At 28.9% G+C, this 23,172-nt stretch overlaps 4 protein-coding genes and 1 long non-coding RNA gene across 5 annotated transcripts; 2 read left to right on the forward strand and 3 right to left on the reverse strand.

The window, feature by feature from the left end:
* Positions 1-4,182: 4,182 nt before the first annotated feature.
* LOC123260356 lies at positions 4,183-5,777 on the reverse strand. Its single transcript, XR_006508445.1, has 3 exons — positions 5,130-5,777; positions 4,416-4,604; positions 4,183-4,268 (listed from the first exon to the last, which is right to left on the reverse strand). It is a non-coding gene; the product is annotated as an uncharacterized LOC123260356 (long non-coding RNA).
* On the forward strand, positions 4,507-8,922 carry LOC123260354 (doublesex- and mab-3-related transcription factor A2-like). Its single transcript, XM_044721399.1, has 3 exons — positions 4,507-4,701; positions 6,754-7,032; positions 8,154-8,922. The coding sequence occupies exons 1-3, from the start codon at positions 4,507-4,509 to the stop codon at positions 8,745-8,747; spliced, it is 1,068 nt and encodes a 355-aa protein (XP_044577334.1). The 3' UTR covers positions 8,748-8,922.
* Positions 8,923-10,256: 1,334 nt separating this feature from the next.
* Positions 10,257-15,215, forward strand: LOC123262240 (probable ATP-dependent RNA helicase kurz). Its single transcript, XM_044724395.1, has 6 exons — positions 10,257-10,641; positions 10,705-10,884; positions 10,952-11,227; positions 11,518-14,375; positions 14,885-14,982; positions 15,072-15,215. Exons 1-6 carry the CDS (start codon positions 10,567-10,569, stop codon positions 15,146-15,148), a joined length of 3,564 nt encoding a protein of 1,187 aa, XP_044580330.1. The 5' UTR covers positions 10,257-10,566; the 3' UTR covers positions 15,149-15,215.
* Positions 15,165-19,425, reverse strand: LOC123262242 (probable cytochrome P450 6a13). The gene is made up of 5 exons (XM_044724398.1): positions 19,300-19,425; positions 17,131-18,028; positions 15,843-16,064; positions 15,527-15,778; positions 15,165-15,466 (listed from the first exon to the last, which is right to left on the reverse strand). The coding sequence occupies exons 2-5, from the start codon at positions 17,978-17,980 to the stop codon at positions 15,288-15,290; spliced, it is 1,503 nt and encodes a 500-aa protein (XP_044580333.1). The 5' UTR covers positions 17,981-18,028; positions 19,300-19,425; the 3' UTR covers positions 15,165-15,287.
* LOC123261459 (tetracycline resistance protein, class D-like) lies at positions 19,032-22,168 on the reverse strand. Its single transcript, XM_044723052.1, has 6 exons — positions 22,069-22,168; positions 21,752-22,012; positions 21,185-21,447; positions 19,540-19,816; positions 19,300-19,482; positions 19,032-19,234 (listed from the first exon to the last, which is right to left on the reverse strand). Exons 1-6 carry the CDS (start codon positions 22,166-22,168, stop codon positions 19,032-19,034), a joined length of 1,287 nt encoding a protein of 428 aa, XP_044578987.1.
* Between the last annotated feature and the right edge of the window lie 1,004 nt (positions 22,169-23,172).

Raw genomic sequence — 23,172 nt, forward strand, 5'->3', positions numbered from 1 at the left:
TGTTGTTGCGGTGAATATAATTAATAAAAAAAACAAACAATTGTTATGAGATTGGTTTTTGTTGAATAGTTGTAAGATTTTTGTAATGATGCTATTAGAATTTATTGCGTAAATTATTGAATAATGCTGTTTTAAAGAATGAGAACTTTTTGTGTGTGTGAGTGTGTGGTGCTAGAATTTAAAGATAATTTTTTTTTTTTTTAAGAAAACTTGTGTGTATTTAAAAATGTTTACCAAAAAAATATAATACAGTTAATATTTATTCTATAATTAATTATTTAGAAATTAAAAAAATTTATTGGGCAAGATTTAAAAATTTTGTAAAAATTAGTCTTCATAAAAATCAATTTCTTCTTTAATAAAATGAATATTGTGGTGATAGAATGAGCGATAGTAAATAACATAAAAGAGTCATAGTAATTGATGCGATACCTAGTGATTCAAGTAGTAAATATTATTGACAGATTATTGAATCATAAAATATAAATGTAAATTAAAGAATGTATTTCTCTCGACTTTCTCATTAGGCAGTACATACATTTTACTGAATATAATTTACAAAGTACTTAAAGTCAGTGATGCAGTAAAATAATAATTTACATGAAAGAAGATCAAAGTAAAATTTAAATTAAACCTAAGTGAAGAACCATCAGCGTAAAATTTAATATTTTTTTTCTTCAAGCTTTCTTTGTTCGAATAAAATGGTAATAAATGGAAAAAAAGTATTGTAGAGTAAAATGAAAAAAGCAGAAACGTATTAAATTTGAATTGAGTAAAGTTTGTGCAATGAATAAAGGTAGTTTTGAGAGCAACTTTTCTCTTGGCTTTTAAATTGAAACAGTTGTATTATCAATGAATACTTGTTCTGTTTTTTTATTCGTTTAGTGTTTTGTTATAGTTCATTATTTTATAATTGTAATTGTACTATAATTGTTAAATACTTGTTTATTATTATTTTAACAAGTTAGGCAATTAAATTAAAGGTCAAGTGATAAATTCGCTAGTGAGAAAGTCGAAGCATTTAAAACTTGAAGCATATCGATGACAATGAATTATCGATTATCGACTAAACAAACACTTGGCATATCCGTGGTAGATGATTGTAGACAACTAATTTTTAAAATAGTAAACTTACACATATATTACACTGGAAGTATTATAAAAATTTAAATACCGCGTACTCATCGCGTATTACTTATTGATACATGTACTTATAGCGTCTACTTATATGTATTAATATTAATAATAATATAATAATTAATGATAATAGTGAATAAATAAATAATGAAAAGTAATTAAACATAAAATCGTAAATATATTTTTGTGTGATTTTATTTTTGAAATTGAAGATTATTATTTAAATAAATTATTAAACGAATATGATATTGAGGGAAGAAATGATAAGTATATATAATATATCGGCGCGTTAAATAAGTGAAGAAGAAATATTGAGAAAGAAAAATGAGAAAGTAAAAATAAAAAAAAAAAGAAGAAATAAATATGTTTATTTTGTTTGGTATTATCTATAAATATAAATAATTAATTAAATACATATCTATTGGGTATTCTGCAACAAGATTAATGATAATGACCATTAATACGTGATATAATAAAATGTTTAAATTAATTTTATTGGGTGTAAGTCGATTAAAGAGTAAGGATGTGTAGTGTGAATAAATAAACGATTAAGCAGAAGCAATTAAAATACATGAAATTAAATGTAAAATGTGTAATGATGTATAAATTTCTGATTTTTCGGGGCCAATTGGAGTGAGGTGAGCGGGATTCACGTGTTAAATTTGTTGTTAAGCGCGCCGAATTTTTTATTCTTTCACTTATTGTTTATTTTGTGGGTAAATATGCAAAAGTGTTGTGAAATAAAATTATGCTAATGATTTAATTACTGTTTTTATTCGATATTATTCAACTGGAAGATATTTTTGTTCAAAATTACTATTTACATTTTTTTATCCATTAACATGTGTAAGACATAATTTATTAAAAATTGAAAAATTCAGATTGTGTAATAATATTTTTTTATTGCCTTATTTGATAAAACCTTATTTGGCCGAGATAAAAAACCAATAACCCTAAAAATTTATCAGTATAAAAAGATTCAATTGCATTTTTGCAATAAATATTTATTCTCATTTAAAACCAGAATAAAAAAGCTATTATAAAAAAAAAAATAAAGTCTCTAAAGTCATAATAAAACTTTAATAGCCCGAAATGAATCTCAACTTCTGCATATTTACTTTTTTCAGCATTTGAAATAAAAAATAAAATTTAATGACTTCAGTCCGTCTAGTGATACAGCAACGTGATTTTAAAAATTGAAATATCCTCGTTAATAGAAATAGGGATAATAAAAATTAGAAAAAAAAAAAAATAACAGTTAAAAAGTAATTATATCTCAGAGTCCAAGGCCCATGAGAGTTAATTTTACTTTAAAGCGTATGTAAAAGGTTTTCTTGGTAAATATTTAACGGTAGGACGACTCTCAAACGACCCTCATTATATCCTGCATGTGGTTATAGTATGTACCGTAGAGTAGTGGGTTGAGAAGCTTAGCAAACTTGTCTATGACATTTGTATGCCACAAGATTACAGACTAGTTCTCTACTCTCCAAGAACTCGTTAAATTTTCACAGTATTTTTTATTATTTCTTCTTTTACTTTTACTTTGTGCCATCGGGTCAATAGACTAAAGTAATCATTAATTATTTTATTTTATTCTCTTTAATCACCCAGTGAATTAACGTTTAAAAATAATAGTAATAATAATAATAAATCTCTTACAAATTACCGTAACTTTGAATCAAAGCTGATTGTCAGATCGTATTGATTAACACAAATAAGCTTCACAACTTTATTACGTTCAATATTACATTTTTTATGTAAATTTAATCAACAATAATAATTATTATCATATTTTATTGATTTAATTCAAATAACTAATTAAACAATGCCTGAATAATTATAATACTTAATACTAATAATAATAACAATGCATAATAATCATGATTATTGAGATGCGTGTTTGTGACACTAAAACAAAAGGGTAAAAATGTTATTCAGACTCTCGTTACTTTTATTCATTGTTTGAAGAGAAAATTTAAAAATAAAATTGTATGAGAGTGTAATTCAAATGTTAAATTTTTAATGATGATGATGATGATAATGATGACAGTGACGAGAGTAGTGAAATTTTAAGGGACGAAACACGAGGAATAAAAGGAACCACATATCAAGACAGCAACTAAGTAATTTGTGAAATTGCGAATTAGGTCTATTATACAATATTTGATGCATGGATATTGTCAGTAATGAAATAATTAAATTAGAAGAAATAATAAAAATAAAATAAATGAAGATGTGCTTGATCGAGCGATCAATTATTTATGAAAAATAGAAAAAAATTGTTCATTTAAAATACAATATTTTAAATTGTTGTAATAACTTGCTAAATTTTAGATTATTTATCTCGTAATTGAAATTGTAGAAATTTTAAAACGTAAATTAAAATAATAATTCAAAGTTATGTTTTTAAATTATTATATATTATTTAAAATATTTGTAGAGAATATATATGTAAGTTTTTTCTCTGTACTGACTGGAAAAATAGTTTTTTCTCAACTGACATAATTTATTTAATAATGTTATATTTAAAGTATATACGAGAATAACATCTGTACTCGGAAGAAATTTAAAATAATAATACAATAATATCTTATACGAATAAAATGGGTTTTATTTTACCCAGAGTATTTATTCCATTTTTTTATTTCTTCTATTTATTTATTTTGGTTGATAATTAAATTTATAGTACCAACAGATAAAACAGCAACAACAATACTATCACAGGAATAAAGTGTATAATAGAAACTCAAAAGTTAAACTATGTGGTATTTACTTTGGGGATTAGATATCCATTCACGTAACACATAAATCCGTTAAATACAGTAGTGACACGCGTACCAGAAGAATAAGAAACGAGCAATGAGGAAGAAGAAAAAGAAGAAGAAGAAGAAGAAGTGGTACAAGAAAGAAGAAAAATAGTGGTGTAGAATCCTACTATAGTAGGAGTGGCGTCTAGAGTAAACAGAATAGAACCAATCGAGTATAAAGGGTGGTCCAGCTGATGTTTGTCTTTTAACCGAGTCTGGAGGGATGCTGAAGTCACGTTGGTCGACACCCTCGGTGAATCCACGAGGATATACACAGCCAATAGTAATCTTCAATTGCCGGTTAATACTTTACGAGGTAAGCTGCGATAAAATAATGCTCTTCAGTCAATGATTAAGTCTCTGATCTTGTTGACGAGTTGTTTAGTTACTATAACATTTCTTCGCTAAGTACAGTCAGTAATAATAATAATAATAATAACAATAACAATAACAAAGGTTAGTTGTTACCTCTTTCTGATCCACAGCTGGTGTTTTAGTTAAGCAATCACGAGTTGTAGTGGTAGTTGGTGGCAACAGTAAAGAAGAAAAGAACTGTGATATGCTGAGAGGAAAGTCCGCGAAGAAAGATCATGATGAAGAGGATGGTAAACAAAGACGGCCCAAGTGCGCTCGTTGCAGAAATCATGGACTCATCTCCTGGTTGAGAGGACATAAAAGAGAGTGTCGTTATAAAGAATGTCTTTGTCCAAAGTGTTCTCTTATTGCTGAAAGACAACGTGTTATGGCTGCTCAGGTAATATTTTCTTTTTTAATTAAATTATAATACTTTTATTTATTCCGAACGTTTTATCAAAATTGTTTTTGTAATGAACCTAGAAGATTTTAAATAATTTTTTTTTCTCGAAGAGTAAATTAATTTTTAAAATCTAAATTTGTAGAAAATTAATAAAATTTTGAACTATTTTTTTTTAAATATATTTAATTGAAAAAAATTAAAAAATTTTAACCAATGTCAATGACACAAATATATTTGAACTAATCTTTAAAATATGAATCTATGATAATAGTTGATAATTACAATTGTCACCAATAAAATTATTATTCAAAAATCAATCACCTATATGATCAAATATCAATAATAAGTTTATAAATCACCCTAGTATTAATAAAATTATTTCAAAAAAAGATTATAAGCGGGTATCAATTTAAAGATGTTGATACGTTTTCAGCAATTCACTTGACTTGTAAAAAATGTACAAGAGTTTCTCTTAGAGTGACATTATTTTCTCGAGGTAGCAGCTCTAGCTGTGTGCTTGGGTGTCTGTGCTTCTGTGCTGTTCTTCTCTGTACTGTCAGCACTCTCAAGTAGAATCCATTAACGCCCGGTGTTACGTTTCATCAGTGTGTTTGTACTGGCATTACGACACTCGATCCTGAATCTACATCATAGCTTTCAATCCGTTCCAGTTCGTCCCATCAACTCGAGCACTATGAGTATGACACCCTCTAATACAGAGATCCATACTAAAATTCACATCATACACTTGAGAAAGTATTTATGTGTGCATTTAAATCTGGAACTGTCAATATAAAAGCTTATAGCTCTGCAATTTTATAAAATATCAACATCACACGATGATTGATGTTCTTTTAAATTAAATTCATTTATGCGTGTCAATACCAGAACCAGAGTATCTACTTGATAGACATGATAACTTACCTCGGTTTTAATTACTCACTAATTTCATTGTTTTATAATCGTCATGTTTTGGGTGAATAAACCCGTGTGACATTGTTATAATTAATTATCAATTATGTTATAAATATATACTGCTCACAACAGAGACTTTAATTCACAAAATTGATATCAATGAAGAAATTTTTATTGAAAATAGTTAATGAAAAAAATTCAATTGAAAAAAAAAGATATAAATAAAAATAACATATTAACGTGATTACTTACAAGTAAAAAATTTTGTGTTAAAAATTTTTATGTTAAATATTTAACACTTTTTTGTGTTGATTCAACAGAATAAATGTTAATTTCACACATAAAAGTGTTAAATATTTAACACAAAAATTTTTAACACTAAATTTTTTAACGCAAAATTTTTTACTGTGAACAGACATGAAAATTAAAATTTTCCAATTTTGTCCATCATTTTTAAGCAAATGAACCTTTGAAATCTATACTTTTGAATTTCCCAAACTTTTCTTTGCTTCTTTTAAAATAAATATTTATCTTTCTCCGGATAATGCTACTTGATATTTTTTTTTCCTCATATTCGTTAAATAAAACTCTCGTAATGTTATTGAGCTTGAAACAATATTTAACGGGTGGTCTTTCACTAGCATAATAATAACATTAATAATACAGACGAGCAAATGTGTCCAAATGTGTATCTCCATCAAAATGTTGACGTACAGTAAGATGTCATGCTGTGAAAATATACGTATATATTTTTACATACATAACATTATTAGTAAATGTACATCTATATTATATATAAAAATCCATACGCGAATTGCGGATATCATACATGTACGTATACATTTGAGTATCGAGGCCATGACAAGTCCATTTACAGAATAGGATCAAGAGGATCGATGTCATGAAAGCGAACTGAAATAGATTTTCAAGATAGCTTGATAGTCTTTACTACTCTTCACTCTTCTATTTGGGCTATACGGGCTCGGAGAAGCGGAAGATCACTTTATTGAAATCGAACGATAGCGTAAATAGGCTAAGGGAAAAATAATAAAGATACCTCTGTGATAGATAGAGATACATACAAAAATAAAAAATACAACATTAAATGAAAAGATTCATTTTTGTGGATTGCAGGTTGCATTGAAACGACAGCAAGCTGCTGAGGATGCGATAGCTTTGAGCATGGCTAAAGTTGCAACCGGACAGAAATTGGATCGTCTACCACCTGGAAAAATCTTCGGTATGGCTGTAACTGAGCCTAATTCTCAAATATCTTCACACGTTAAGCCTGCTCCAGATGACGATCCTGATGTTGATGTTGATGATCCTGTAGACGCTAAGGAGTCTTCTGAGTCAGAGGGTGCTGGATCTGCTAAAGAAAATCAAGTTGACCTTAAATTAAATTCAACACTCGTAAGAATTTTTTTATAACATGTACAGTGGACTCTCGATAACTCGAACTTCAAGGGAAGTGATAAAAACTTCGAGTTAACGAGTTTTCGACTTAACAAGATGTTCAAAATTTTCAACTAGTCCAAAAAAAAAATAAAAATACACTTGATTTGCAAGAAAATAACTTAGAGAGATAGTATACATTATAAACAAGAATATAAGAAGCATTGAACATTCCTACACTGATAGAAGGCTTTATTAACTATTAATAATTTAATTTATTTGAAGGCAATTATTTAATTTATTCAATTTTAATAAATATTTTTTAACATTCAATAAATATTTATTTGGGAAGGAAAGTACATTTATTAATAGTTAATATGTATTTATTAATATTTAACAAATATTTATTAACAGTTAATAAATATTTTGTTGAGTGAATTCTATCGTAACACATAATTATTTTTTATATTTTTAAATTTTAAAAACGTTAATTTATTTAGTGAATTTAATTATTATCATGTATTCCAGCTATAGAATTATAAAAAGTGTCAAAAGAAAATTGCTATTTTTGCTTTTTATTTTAAATAAATATTTATTAACAGTTAATAAACTGTACTTAATAATTACTTATCAAGTGTTAATAAATATTTGTTAACTGTTAACCAATACTTATTAACATTTAATAAATCGTATTTAATAAATAATTTATTAACTGGTAATAAATATTTATTAAATCCTATGATGTTAAAAAATCATTTATTAACAGTTAATAAAGCTTATTAAATATAAAAAAATCCTTCTATCAGTGTATATGAATTTAGATTTGATTGCTATAAGCTTGGATAGTTCGGAGAAAAACGTCTTTATATTTTACTAACTTCGACTTATAGAATTATAGTTATAGTTATAGAGTATAAATATTCCTTGTCGATATTGGAAGGAAAACGATATTAAGTTCGAGTTACAGAGTCTAAATAATTCGAGATATCGCGTATTTAAGAGTTCAGCGGAAGGGAATACAAATTTTTTTCGAGTTAATGAGGATTTCGATTTAACAAGGTTCGAGTTACCGAAAATCCACTGTATATTAAAACTTTTCATACCTTACTTATAATTAATGATAAATATTCTTAAATTAGGACAAGAAGAAAACTAGCATATTCAATGCCACGGATAAGAGTGACCCCGAGGATAAAAGTCCCAAAGAATCACCGGCGATTTCTCAGACATCAGTAGAAACTCTTGCACGACTGTTTCCCAGCACAAAGTTATCTGTTCTTCAACTGGTTCTTCAAAGATGTGGCCAGGACTTGCTGAAAGCCATCGAGTACTTTGCTAATGATAGTAGCGTGTGTTCTACTTCAGCATTCCGACCACTGCAAAGCTCGTCGTCAGATGTGAGAGCCACCACCGATTATCCTAGTGTCTTTACACTGCCTCCAGTCTACTCAAACTTTTCACGAAATTTCTACAACGACAACTATTGTCTTCTTAATATATTGCCAGATTCGGCGTTGTCCCGTAGCAGTGAGCTGTCAAGAGTTATCAACCCGCTCGAGCAAGACAGCAGTGTCGCTTTTAATGTTCAGTACAACAATTACTTCAATGCTGACATTCAGCAACAGTTACGTGAGCACACATCCAGATCAACTGGATTGCTTCATTTACCTCCAGTGATACCTGGTGTTCCTTGTGTCACTCCCAATTGCACTCAATGTTACAAATTTCTATGATAGTTTATTGTTTTTATTTATTATTAATTTTTCTATAATATATGTTATTATTATTTTTAATAATTATTATAATTATAATTGTAGTTTGGCGTGCAATTAAATTACAGCTTAAAAAGGATACTTATAGTCTTTGTTACTTATTATTTAAGTAATCTTCATTGAGGAACAATGAATCAATACATTTGGTATTTATCACAAATTTTTTTTACATTGTTATTATTGAAAATTATCTGTTTTTCTTATCATTTATAACACAGTGAAGTTAATAGTCTGTAATAAATTGAGTTAAGAAGATTCAATTGGAAATACAAATAGAATAGGTATCTTCAACACTTGTCCTGCGGCAATCGGTGGTTTGTTGAATTAGAAAAACTTTGCTTACTTTGGGTTCTATTTTACGGGTAAAGAAAAATACCTAAGTTAAGTTACCCTTCCAGGCATTTATACTATCTCAACTTTTCTCTATTTTTTATTTTATATATCCGTGGTTGGAATTATTAACCGCACGTGAAACTTGACACCGCCTCGAGATATTACCTTCTGTTTTTTTTAACAGCTTCTTTGAGTTGAATAAGATAAAGAAAATCTTTTCCGAGGGTTCAGAATTTATTACTATTATTATTATTATTTTTATATTATACTAGTACGTGATAGAAGATAAGTATTGTTTCTTATTATCATTTTAATTTACTGTTTCCAAAACTCTGTTCACATATTATAATACTAAAGTTAGCCGACGTTTTCTAATTTTTTTGCCCTCCGGGCGAAAGTGGCAACTTTCGTCCCGCTGCGCTAAACTAAGTTGCCGCTTTCCGCCTTCGTCGGACAAAATAGTATACACTCCTCGGGAAGTAAATAAGAAAGCCTCAGATCACATGTTTGTCAACCTCGGCTTCGCCTCGGCCGACAATTACATGTGATCTGAGACATTTCTTACTTTACTCCCCTAGGTGTGTAATATACTATTATTTTTTTCCATTAATTAAATTGGAACAAAAAAATATTTTTAAAAAATTGCACTTAAAGTTTTTCAAGTTTTCTACAAATGAAATTTTTTTTCTTATTTTTTTGTAATAATTTAAAAAAAAATGAAAAAATTATTAAATGTCGGCTAACTTAATTTTCATTCATACTTACATTTAAAAAATTTCTGTTAAATAAAATGAGTAGCTTAAATTAATAATTTTTTCAATTAAAGCAATAATTACATTTATTACGTACCTAGATAAGTTTTTTTTTCAAGATTTACAAAATAGAATCATATTTCTAATTAAAATGCAGCATTATTTATTAATAAAATTTTAAATTAAAAATAAAAAGAAGAAAATAAAATAATTTAATCAATTTGATTTATTATTGCTCACTTTCTTATCCAATGTACAATTTTTTGTTACCATGCAATAGCGGCGCTACTGTCTTTTCTTAATATGACAAGTGATTCTCAACCTCGGATGAAAAAATATGAAAACACTGACATTCTTCTTGATTTCAACCCACGTGGTCAGCTGGTTAGTGTTTTTAGTAACATAGGTTATTTAAATCTGTGAAAAAATGTTTATTAGCAATAGATGTTAATATTGTATATTAATCAATTTTGGAGTGTTTAGTAACTAATAATTAGAAAAAAATTATTACGTCCAGACAAAATCGATTGAGTGTAATTGTTAAAAATTTTTTTTTTTGGTTACTTAGTGGAACTGAAGTACTTTGAATGTTTACAGTTAACAGTGTAAATTATTTATCTGTTTAAATAATTAAAGCAATTATAGTGTCTACGAAAATTTTAATGATACGCTTGTTATAATAAAAAAATATAACTATGACAAAAAAACGTTATAATGCGATTGCACGCACAAATCCAACTGTAGAAATTGACAATTCAACAGTTAAAAAGGTAATTTATTATAAAAATGTTATTTTAACATGAACTATTTAATTATTATTTTCTTTTTTACAGATCCAAGTTGAAAATGGAAACTCTAAAGCAACTTATGATGCTTGTAATGAATTTGCTATTCCAGCAGAAAAAAGAAAAACTAAAAAAATTGACAAGAAAAAAACAGTCACACCGTTTTTATCTAAGAAACGTAGAAAACAGCTGGAAAAAATTGTTGAACGTAAAGAAAAAAAGCTACAGGTAAGTACTTAGGTCTATTTTTTTAATTATTGGATTATAATTTTTTTTTAAAATTGTGTTTTTGTAGAGAGCTGATTTATTGAAAAATCTAGCAGAAGTTCAAGCATCACCTGGAGAGCTTGAGCAGTATATGTCGATTACGGCAATCCAAACAAAAGGACTTAAAAGACACTTTCAGGAACTGAATGCTCCTTCATCAAAAGCTAAAGACAGAATTAATATTTTAGAAGAAACAGAATCAATTCCGAATGCCATAAAGGGTAGTAAGAAAAGACGTATGGAATTATTAGGTAGTGAATTAAAACAACAAGCATCATCTGATCCTAATATTGTTGGTTTTGAGGTAACTATTTTATAAATTACTATATTATTTAAAAAAGGATCTAAAATATTAATTAAAGTTACAATTTTAATTACAGTGAAAGCTGTTAAAAGTTACCCAGGTTGTCTTTCTTGCGCTTGTGGGTGTTTTATGAGAAATTGAGACAGAACTACGGTAATTTTTAACAGTTTTCACTGTAATACATGGTTAGTCTCCAAAAATTTTATATTTTCAATTACCGTATTAGCATAAAAATTTAGTAAAATTTTTTATTTATTTAAAGATAACCAATTTTTTAATAAATATTTTAGGAAGACACTGAGAGTGATAAATCCAGCGATGATGAAAATATTGAAGGAGAAGAAGAAATAAAAGAAGAAGTTGAAATTAGCGAAAAAATAGATCCAGAAATTCCAATTGTGGAGAAAATTATTGATAAAAATATCAATAAAACTACAAATAAAAGTGATGAAAAATCTATAGAAGATAAAAACAAGCCAACTAAGCCCGTGAAAATAATCTACGAAACGATAGACCGTAAGCCAGCAGTTTTCGTTCCCGTAGATCGTAAACCAGAAATACAAGAGGCGCGATTAAAACTTCCTGTACTGGAAGAAGAGCAGCGTATAGTCGAGGCAATAAACGAAAATAACGTTGTAATAATAACTGGTGAAACAGGAAGTGGTAAAACAACGCAAGTACCGCAATTTTTGTACGAAGCTGGGTATGCTAGAACCAAAATGATTGGTATAACTGAACCAAGAAGAGTCGCTGCCATGTCTATGAGTAAGCGTGTCGGTGAAGAAATGAACTTGGGGACTAATATAGTCTCATATTTAATAAGATTCGAGGGTAATGTTACGCCTGAAACTAAAATAAAGTTTATGACTGACGGTGTTTTAATGAAGGAAGTTCAGAATGATTTTCTGCTAACCAAATACTCTGTTATTATTTTGGACGAAGCTCACGAGCGCAGCGTTTATACCGATATTCTTATTGGTTTATTATCGCGAATTGTACGTTTAAGGGAAAAAAAAGGTGATCCATTAAAAATAATAATCATGTCGGCTACATTACGTGTCGCGGATTTTGTCGATAATCCAAGACTTTTTAAAGTTAAACCTCCGGTTATTAATGTCAAAGCACGGCAATTTGACGTTCAAATACACTTTGAAAGAAGAACTAGTCATAATTATGTGCAAGATGCAATTAAAAAAGCTATTAAAATTCACACCCGCTTGCCTGAAGGTGGCATTCTTATTTTCTTGACCGGTCAACACGAAGTTAATACGGTTGTTCAAAAATTACGCAAAGCGTTTCCTTATAAGAAGAAAAAATGGGAAGCCACTAAGTCTCCCGTGAAAAACAGTGACTCCAAAAACGACGATAGTGACAGTAACGAGGATGAAAAAGAAGAAGACATCAATGCCATGAATGCGTTCCGTCGAATAAAAAATAAACGGAAATTAAAAACAATAAACTTGCCTAAAATAGACCTTGATAGTTACTCGGCAGTTCCAACGGATGACACTCAAGAATATTCCTTCGATTTAGACGGCAATGATGATGATGATGATGATGACTTGGACTTAGATGAAGATCAAGATCAAGATGATGAAGATATTTTAGAATTGAATAGTCACTCGGACTCGCAACCAATGTGGGTTCTACCACTGTACTCGTTGCTTCCTGCTCACAAACAGGCAAAAATATTCGAAGCTATTCCTGAAGGCTGTCGACTTTGCGTGGTATCGACCAACGTTGCCGAAACTTCGCTAACTATTCCGCGAATAAAATACGTGATAGACAGCGGTCGTTGTAAAGTCCGTTTGTATGATAAAATCACCGGAGTTACGACATTTAGAGTTGGCTATACAAGTCAAGCTGGAGCAGAACAGCGAGCCGGAAGAGCTGGTAGAACGGGTCCAGGTCATTGTTATCGGCTCTACTCTTCCGCTGTTTTCAATAATGATTTTGAGAAGTTCAGCGAACCAGAAATACGACGCAAACCAGTCGATGATCTTTTATTGCAGATGAAAGTTATGAAAATTGATAAAGTTGTTAACTTTCCATTTGTAACAGCACCTGATATCATTCAATTGAAGTCTGCTGAAAAACGTCTCTGTATTTTGGGGGCTTTAGAACAAGTAACGCGGCCAGAACACTTGGAAAGTTATTGTGCTAAAGTAACTACACTTGGTAAAAGTATTGCTGTGTTTCCTGTGGCACCACGGTACGGAAAAATGTTGGCGTTATCTCAGCAGCAGGATCTTTTGAAGTTTACTATCAGTATGGTATCTGCGTTATCAGTTCCGGAACTGCTGATAGAGTCGCTTGGTTCTGAGGGTGAAACTAAGAAAAAGTGGTTGCTAAAGCGACGAAGCTGGGCTAAAACTGGTAATAGTTTACTTCTCGGTGATCCAATGGTTCTCATCAGAGCTGTTGGGGCTGCTGAGTTTGCACAATCTCAGGGTAAAATGGTGAAATTTTGTGAAGAAAATGGACTGAATATAAAAGCAATAACAGAAATTCGAAAATTGCGCCAACAACTTTCTAATGACATTGCGTTGAATATTCCGGAATTAGACTTGACAATCGATCCCAACATGGCACCACCAACCGATTTGCACGCTAAATTACTCCGTCAGATACTCTTAGCTGGTATGGCGGATCATGTTGCGAAAAGAGTGGATCCTGATGAAATAAAAGAGGATCAAGATAAAGTTAAATGGCGACATGCTTACAGAACTTTGGAAATGGAAACTCCTGTTTTCATGCACTCGTGTAGTGTTTTGAGGAAAGAAAAACCTGAGTGGGTGGTTTATCAGGAAATTTATGAAACAAATAAAATTTACATGAGAGGTGTTACTGCTATTGAACCAGAATGGCTTCATAAATTTGCACCAACTCTATGTCGCATGAGTGAACCTCTTGATGACCCGGCTCCTACGTATGATCCTCAAACAGGAAAAGTTTTCTGTCATATGAGTGGGACGTTCGGTCGTGCTGCTTGGCAATTGCCAACCATGGAACTCGAATACCCACTGAGTGTTAACGGAGTCAAATGTTTTGCAAGATTCTTTCTTGAAGGCAAAGTCTGTCCAAAATTAGAACAATTCGTTGGTTCGTTACTAGGTACTCCTAGTAGTATAAACAAGTCTTGGGCTGCGTATGTATTCTACTTATTACTTATAATACTAAATTTAACAAACATCTAATGATTTTTAAAATTTTTATAACAATCAAATTATAATGAAAAAAATTTAACAAAAAAAATCCTCATGTAGAAATTTTAAAAAATTATAAGTATGCATTTTAAAAATGATTTTCTTTTTTTTTTATAATAATTGACTAGTTATAAAAATTCAAATAATTCTAAGACATCTCCTGATTTCAGTATGAAAATTAAGTTAGCCGACATCTAAAAATTTTTAGAATTTTTTTTTACTGAAAAAATGATTACAAAATATTAAAAAAAAATTTCATTTGTAAAAAACTTGATAAACTGTAAATGCAATTTTTAAAAAATATTTTTTAGTTCTAATTTAATAATTTAAAAAAATCAAAAAATTAAAAACGTCGGCTAACTTTAGTGTTATAATTTCAGTATCATTATTACTTTTGTATATTATTTATTGAATGAAAATATCAATATTGATAAAAATTTTTGTTTTTCAGAGTACTTACCAGGACAACTGCTATTACCAATGCTTTATTAAGTAAAGAAGTTATGTCAAAAGATAAGTTATTGGAAGCGTGGAAAGAAGATAAATTCTGTAAGTATTTTCTATTATTTCTGAGTGAATGGATAAATATATTACTCATATACTTTTTGGTTTAATAATACATTAAATTTTTTTTACAGTTTTGTTGGACGCATATAAAAAATGGTTGCCAGAATCAGCACACTCTGATGTAGAGAAAATATGGCCGCCTATATAAGTTATTGATGTGCCTATTAAATTGTACAAATTCTTTTATTTTATAAAGAAAATGTTTTATAAAGAAACTCGAGTTATGCCATATTTTTTTTTTTTTTGTTTAAAATCCACTATTATTATTGATTGTTCAGGAGTATTCTTCAATTTTTATTTTGTTCTGTTTTGGATACTTTAACGTGAATACCATTCAGTGGTGCTAACAAGAACAATTTTTCATTGATTGTATAGTTGATGTCTGTTTTGTTGCACACATCAAACTTGAATGTTTGCAATAATTTTACTAAAGCTATTTTCACCTCCATTTTTGCAAAACGCAACCCTATTTAAATGATTTACAATTTTAGTCTTGTTATAATTTATTTTAAGTACAATGTCTTACCGATGCAATTTCGTGGGCCAAGACCAAAAGGTAGATAAGACATTTGAGGTCGATTGTTTAACTCTTCATCGTTGAAACGTTCAGGGTCAAACACTTGAGGATTTTTATAATACTTTGAATCGTAGTGAATCCCAAAAATAGGGATCCATATTGTAGTTCCTTTGGGAATTGTTAAATTTATATCTGCAAATTTGTATGACTGCGTTGATCTTCTCAGTGTAAAATTAACTGGAGGATATTTTCTCAATGTTTCTGTAATTAAATACATATGCATAAATTCTTGATCATAATAATGTATTTATTTTTATATACTGACCGCACATTACTTTATCGAGATACTTCAGATTGTTGATCCCATCATATGTAATTTCGCCACCAGATCTCATTAATTCGTCATTGATTTCTTCTCGTAATTTATTTTGTACAGTATGATTTAATGCAAGCTCAAAGATACAATTACTTATTGTCGATCCTGAGGTTTCAAAACCAGCAATAAAGAAAATGAACAATTGAGCTGCCAAATCTGTATCTGTTAAAACTAAAAAAAAAAAAATAGGAAAACGGTTGACTCTAAAGGCCATCCTTGCTATTTCCCGCTAATTCCATACTTAAGCACTCAAAATTACACTTATTACGTTTTTGAGCTCTTCAAGCTTAAAAATATAATTTTCGTGTCATTTTGAGCTCTCCGAGCCCAAAAGTCTGGTACACGGAAAAAAGAAAACTTGGAAAATTACATTATATAATACAACGTGGCGCTTCGTGATGAAAACTGGAAAAATTACAGTTTCAGATTGTAACTATTACAGATTTTATAAGAATTAAATTGTAGAATGTAATATTTATATTGAAAGCACTGAAAATTAAATTCAAAAATTGAATTTAGAAAAATGTTATTTCAAACTGTAATTTTTCTAGTTTTGATTACAACGGGACCGATTTCACATTTTATACTGTAATTATTCTTGTTTTCATTTTTCCGTGTAGAAGTTTAATAAAACACATTTTTTGAATTTTCAAACCCCAATAGCTTTTGAATTAATGAACCGATTTTTACGGGGTTGGTGGAATTCAACGCAGTTTTTTAAGCCTTAAAAAGAATCTTTAAGTTTAAATTGATCAAGCTCGGAATTTCGAAATGATTGGGAAAAAACACTTTTCGGTTTTCTTTCGTTAACGATAACTCACCAATGAATCAACCGATTTTGACTGGATTGGCGGCGATTGACGTGGTTTTTTTTTATGTTAAGAGCTGATTAGTTTTTGGAATCGATCAGTTAAGCCGTTTAAAAGTTATTCCAAAAAAACCACATTTGAAAAAAAATTTTTCTTGGCTTTTTTGAGATTTCTCAAAATCTATCGGTCCAAATTGTATTTATAATCTAAGTTTGGTCAAGCCCTTTCGAATGGCGTCAATCACAGTGAAATCGGTCAAGCCGTTCAAAAGTTATGATATTTTATGCGATTTTTGAAAAATGGGGTAAAACCTATAACTTCCCGATTTTCGAAAATTTTAAATTTTCTTAGCAAGAGGTTAAAAAGAATTAATTTATCTTTAACAATCGGTAGCAGGGAAGAATACAAAATACTAAAAAATTACTCACTTGCATCATCGTCTTCTTGAGATTTTTCCTTTAACGCCATCAACAAATCAATAAAATCATTACGATTGATATTATATTTTATTCGGTGTTCAATACTTTGGCGTGTAATGTCAATAAAAAATTTTTGCATTTCCCAGTCAGTTAAATAACTTCCAATAAATTTGTAAAGCAATGGCGCATAAGATTTAATTCTCAGTCTGATTAAATTTTTCAAATTCTTACTGAAAATTCTACGTCCCATTTTGTAAAAAATGTTATCTTCATCCATTAGCGCGTCGGTTTTTAGACCAAATCCACAGATGCCAATAACGTCGATGGCAAATCTCTCCATTACAGCTCTGACTTCGACATCTTCACCCATTACTGACATCAAATTTTCATTCAAGCGATCTGCACACTCGACTAATAGATTAATCATTTTTTTGAGCTTTATTGGCGAAAACATTGGAGTTAATTTACGTCTCAACAATCGCCATTGATCTTCATCAACAAATCCAACATTTGCCGATAGAGGTTCATGCTTATCGTGATAACCGATTCCACGGTCGACGAAACTAGAGAAATCTTTTATCATCACGTCTTTTATCAATTCCAAGTCTCTTAATAATAAAACTTTTTTCATTCCTGCATAAACGCCAACTACACGCTCATTTGGGTATTGGTCGTAGATTTTTTTGGTGTAATTTCCTATTGATAATCTTCCGATTAGCACGTCTTTTATTGTGCCAATAAATGGCAATGGTTTTGGTCCATTAATTTTCCTTAATTTCCAATAATTGTAATTTGTGATATAATAGTATAGTAATAATAAACTCAACATTATTGATAGTATTACTGTAACTAAATCCATTATTAATTTCAATACTTGCAATTTGTTGATGACATAAAATAATTTTACCTAAAAAAAAAAATAAAAATGCTTACAATTTATAATGTTTAATTTTCTTTTACTTACTAGATTACAGAAGAAACATAATTACTTCAAAAAATGAAAATTGAACTTCATATAAATTAAATTTATTATAATTTGACACTTCTAAGTCCCAAAGAAAAATTATTATACTCTTAATTATTTTTTAATAAAATTATTTTGTTCCAACTCCGAAGAAAATTTATCGATTAATAAAGACAAGGATGAAAATTCTTATAAATAAAGCGTTGAGTTACGTGGTTTATTCATATTAATTTTTTAAATTCAATAATAAAACAGTGCAAGGTTCTTGTAAACTCAAAGTTTACTTGCGACATATTCACTTTAAAATTTTATAGATAGTAAAAATCAATTAAATTGTCTTTATTGTAGTCAATAAATATAATGATCAGACTTTAAATGTGATTTATTTTCAAGTATTATATTTTATTAGTACACTTACGTAAAAGATACAAGGAACATAAAATTACTCCTGGACTTTTACCGTCTTTTTAATATGATATATTGCATAAATTGTTTTATAAGCAATAAATTTTTTAATTTTTCAATTATATATAACGATCTGTTGATCTTGAACCCAAAATTTGATTTTTTTTGGAAATCATTATTTTTTAGTTTGATTTTAGTAACATAAATTATTGTCACTAAGAAATACTTCTCAGGTCTTAAAAAAAATAAGCTTGAACTTTAACAACAATAAAAAAATTATTATGCATAATAGATCATTTTGACTCTGTTTAAAAATAATGACACTGAAGTTAGCAGATGTCTAAAAATTTTCGATTTTTTTTATTAATTAAATTACAACTAAAAAGATATTTATAAAAAATTGCACTTATAGTTCTTCAAGTTTTTTACATGTGAAATTTTTAAAAATTTTCTAAAAATTTTAAAATGTCGGCTAATTTTATTTTCATTAAAAATAACTATTTTTACAATGAATAAGTTCAATTTACTAATTAAATAAATCTCACTGTTCACTATTATGATACCGAATAAATCTTGAATTCATAACTCCAGCAATAACTACCATAAAAAAGTACATGATTGTCGATAAGAGGAATACTGGGGTAGGATAATCTGCTATGTATGAAGAGTAAACCAAAGTATACAATGGAGCGCTTCCTAATGGTAGTATTGTTTCTATAAACGACACCACAGAGAAGACTTTACCTAAAGGACATATTATTATTGTATTGTAGTAATAATAATTCGTTTAATTTTATTTGTGCGATTACCTAGGTCATCTGAAAGGACAGATTTAGAAATAGCTGATCTGCTGATAGGTACAATAACGCCAGTTAAAATTCCTAAAACGGAACCCAAGTAAATATGCCAAGGTTTCCAGGTGAAGGAGAACGTCACAGCTGCGGCGAAACCTGACAAGCTTCCTACTAATATTTTTGCAAAATCATTAACATCTAAAACAATTAATATAATCAATTACATTATTGATAAAAAACAAAAAAATCATTTACCTGTGCGATTTTTCATTATTTCGAGTCCTATTATTGTCCCGACAATTGTTACAATTGTCGCCGAGCCGTAGTAAGTTGAAAACTCGATTTTACTCCAGCCAAACCTGGCATTAGCAAACAAGTAATTTATAGTTATCGTTCCGTTATTAATAATCGTGTAAAATGAAAAAATTGACAAAAAACTCCATAATAATTTTCTACTTGAGCCATCACCTTTTTTTGTACATGCCACTATTAATTCTTTGAGCAAAGACCAGCTAAATGGACTCTCCCATTTCTATAATTATAATTATAGTAGTATAGTAATACATCAAATAAAAATAATTACTAATTATTATACTAATAATTAAATTCAATGTCTCTAATATTATTATTAAAGATATTTTTTCGTGACCGATTGTATATGTATAATTAAAATTTCATGCCATCTTGGTCAAGTGACTAGTGGATCTAATTCAAGCCAGGAGATGGACACTTCCATCTTCTCTATTGGTCGAGAGACATCCTCTGTACATAAGTTCGATGGAAATCCAACAAACTTGAATACTAGTAAAGCTGGAAGCTTGTAGTATCTATTCGAGTAATAAAGATGTTAATTGAATGAAAGAAATTTGAATGAGAGTAAAGACAAACTTTGAAAAAATAAATGGGGTTGGTTGCCAAGCCAGGAATCGAACCTGGATCTCCCTGATAACATGTCAGGGAGATATGTTACCAACCCCATTTATTTTTTCAAAGTTTGTCTTTACTCTCATTCAAATTTCTTTAATTTCTTTCATTCAATTAACATCTTTATAACTCGAATAGATACTACAAGCTTCCAGCTTTACTAGTATTCAAGTTTGATGGATTTCCATCGAACTTATGTACAGAGAGGATGTCTCTCGACCAATAGGGAAGATGGAAGTGTCCATCTCCTGGGTTGAATTAGATCCTCTAGTCACTTGACCAAGATGGCATGAAACTTTAATTATACTAATAATTAATAAATAAATTAATTAATTAATTAATAAATAATGATAAAAATTTTCGTTAAATATTTTATCCGACTGATTTATGTTTTTTTGTTCTCGCCTAAAAACCCTATAGTTTTTTTTCGAATTCACTCTTTACTTTTCAATGAATTCTAATTAACAATCAAATAGATACTCACAATTTCTAGTTTATTAGTTGTCAAGTATAAATAGAATTACATTGAACAAAAATGAAGAGCTTACCTTTCGATTTACTAGGGAAGATGATAAATTTTCATCGACAGTAATTGATCAACACATAACTAGACTTATAGGCGAGAACGAAAATACCTAATATAAAAAAAAATAATGTAATTTATTAACTGACTGTAGGACAACGTCCCCTAACAGCCAAAAAATACATAAAGTGTTACAGAGTGTGTGAGAAAATCAAATATTAATTAAAACAAAACATTTATATGGAAATAATTAGGAATGAGAATAATGTTTATTATATATGATCTCTTATCATCAGAATGCACGTATAGTTAAAATTTAAAAAGAAGAAAATTTAATAATAATATTAATAATAATAATAATAATAAACTTACTGCAGATCTATTTTTAACAGTTTCAGGTATTAAAAATAAAACATATAATAATGATATGGCACATAATGATGCAGAAATTACATATAAAAATGTGTAATTAAGTTTTTGAAATATTAAGGGTCCTGTTAATGTTCCTACAACTAGACCCGCTGATAAACAACCTCCCATTGATGCCATGTACAATGGTCGTTTGTCAGATTCTGAAATATCTGATGCGTAGCAGTAAGCTGCGAGAGTCTGTCCAGAACCCAACAAAGCTGAGGGTATATAAGCTATTAACGATACCCACGGATTTTCATTCCAGACACTCAATATCGAAAGTATTACATGATTACACATCGGAGCTATAGTTAAAATATATTACACTAAAGTAAATTTAAAATAAAATAATACATGATATTAAAGTTAGCCGTTACTTGACAATTTTTTAATTTTATTTAACAAAAAAATTTTTTCCAAAAAATTATTTTTAAAAAATTGCATTTTTAATTTTTTTTTTTTTTATTTCTACATGTCAATTTTTTTAATAATTTTTTCTTGCCATAATTTATTTGTTAAAAAAATTTCTTAAATTATCAAATATCTGCTAAATTAATTTTACATAAATAATACATAATAATTATGATACTTGAAATATAAATAATGTACCGAAACTTCCGCCGACTAACAAAGGTTTTCTACCAAATTTGTCACTCCACGGACCCAAAAATAGGATAAAAAATGAAGGTAAAATGCTTTCAATCAATGATTTACTAATTATTATTGAACTTGCATGTACTTGGACCATTTTAATCAGCTCCCTTGTATCTTCACTTTCACCGTTCGTATGAATAATATCACAATTATTTTTATTTGATGTCAATATTTGTTTACATGTTTGGAAAATAATCATGTCAGTCAAAACATTAACTGTAAATAATTAATATTTATAATAAAAATACTAATATTTACTTTTTTTTAAGTACCTGTTATTCCGTTGACAAACGCGATTGTGAATATCGCTGGTTGTATCAATAAAAAATGTTTCCGATTATTTTTTACCATCAACACATTATTGTTGTTCATTTTTAATCATGCAGTACTGGTTGATTGATACCGAAAACATCCACAGGTTGTTTTATAATTTTTAGAAGAAATTTACCAATTTTGTAATAAATCTATAAAATGGATTGTAAAAAAACTTTTCTAAAGTACCTGCATCCCAAACTAGAATGAAGCTGTCGTGTAACTAATGTTTTTTGTTGAGTTAATAATAATTATCTTTGATATTGTCATTGCTTCCGATAAAGATAATTTTTTTTCATTATCTCTATTTTCTGTGAATTTATGTTGAGTGTAAAAAATATCTTCAAGAAGCTTATGTTGGTTGATAATAGAATCTATTCAAAAATATGATTTATGAAGTGAAAACTTCTTCATTCTCGTTGTCATTTGAAATTCGAAGAAACGAAAAAGAGATAAACATATACATCTATAGGACTTGACGTGTGAAAGAATAAGAGAGTACTATCACTGTAGTTGATGATTTTAAACTAGCCTACCAAATTTAGCCAATTTTATCTTGTTTTTTTTTTCTTTTTTAATTAAATTGCATCTCACAAACAAAATTTTGGGCTTAAAAAGCTACACGGGAAAAAAAGCGGCCTTAAAATCTCATCAGGTGATACAAAAATTGTATCACCTGTGACCCAGATAGCAAAATGACGTATTAAGTTATTCCGAATGAGCTCAGATTTCTGATTTGGACGTCAGAGTCTACGTCTAAAAGACGTCTTTAAGACCTTCTGAAGAGGTCGAATGCGCCGCTTATTGTAGACTTTAAGAACTCATCAAAACGAGCTCTTAAAGAGCTCTTTTTTCTGAACTCGCACAAATGAATGATTTTTTATCTCTATACGCTATTATAATGATAACAATAGTAAGAACACAACAAAAATTATATCAATAATAATAATAATAATAAAAGTAAATTATGAAAAATAATTCAGAGTTTCATGAAGCACCGATGCTGATTTCGAATGTTTATTATTTTAAGTAGACCTAATATTGTCGGTTTAAAGAGAGAAAGT

This window comes from Cotesia glomerata, linkage group LG3 (genome assembly GCF_020080835.1).
Source record: "Cotesia glomerata isolate CgM1 linkage group LG3, MPM_Cglom_v2.3, whole genome shotgun sequence".
Lineage (NCBI taxonomy): Eukaryota > Metazoa > Arthropoda > Insecta > Hymenoptera > Braconidae > Cotesia > Cotesia glomerata.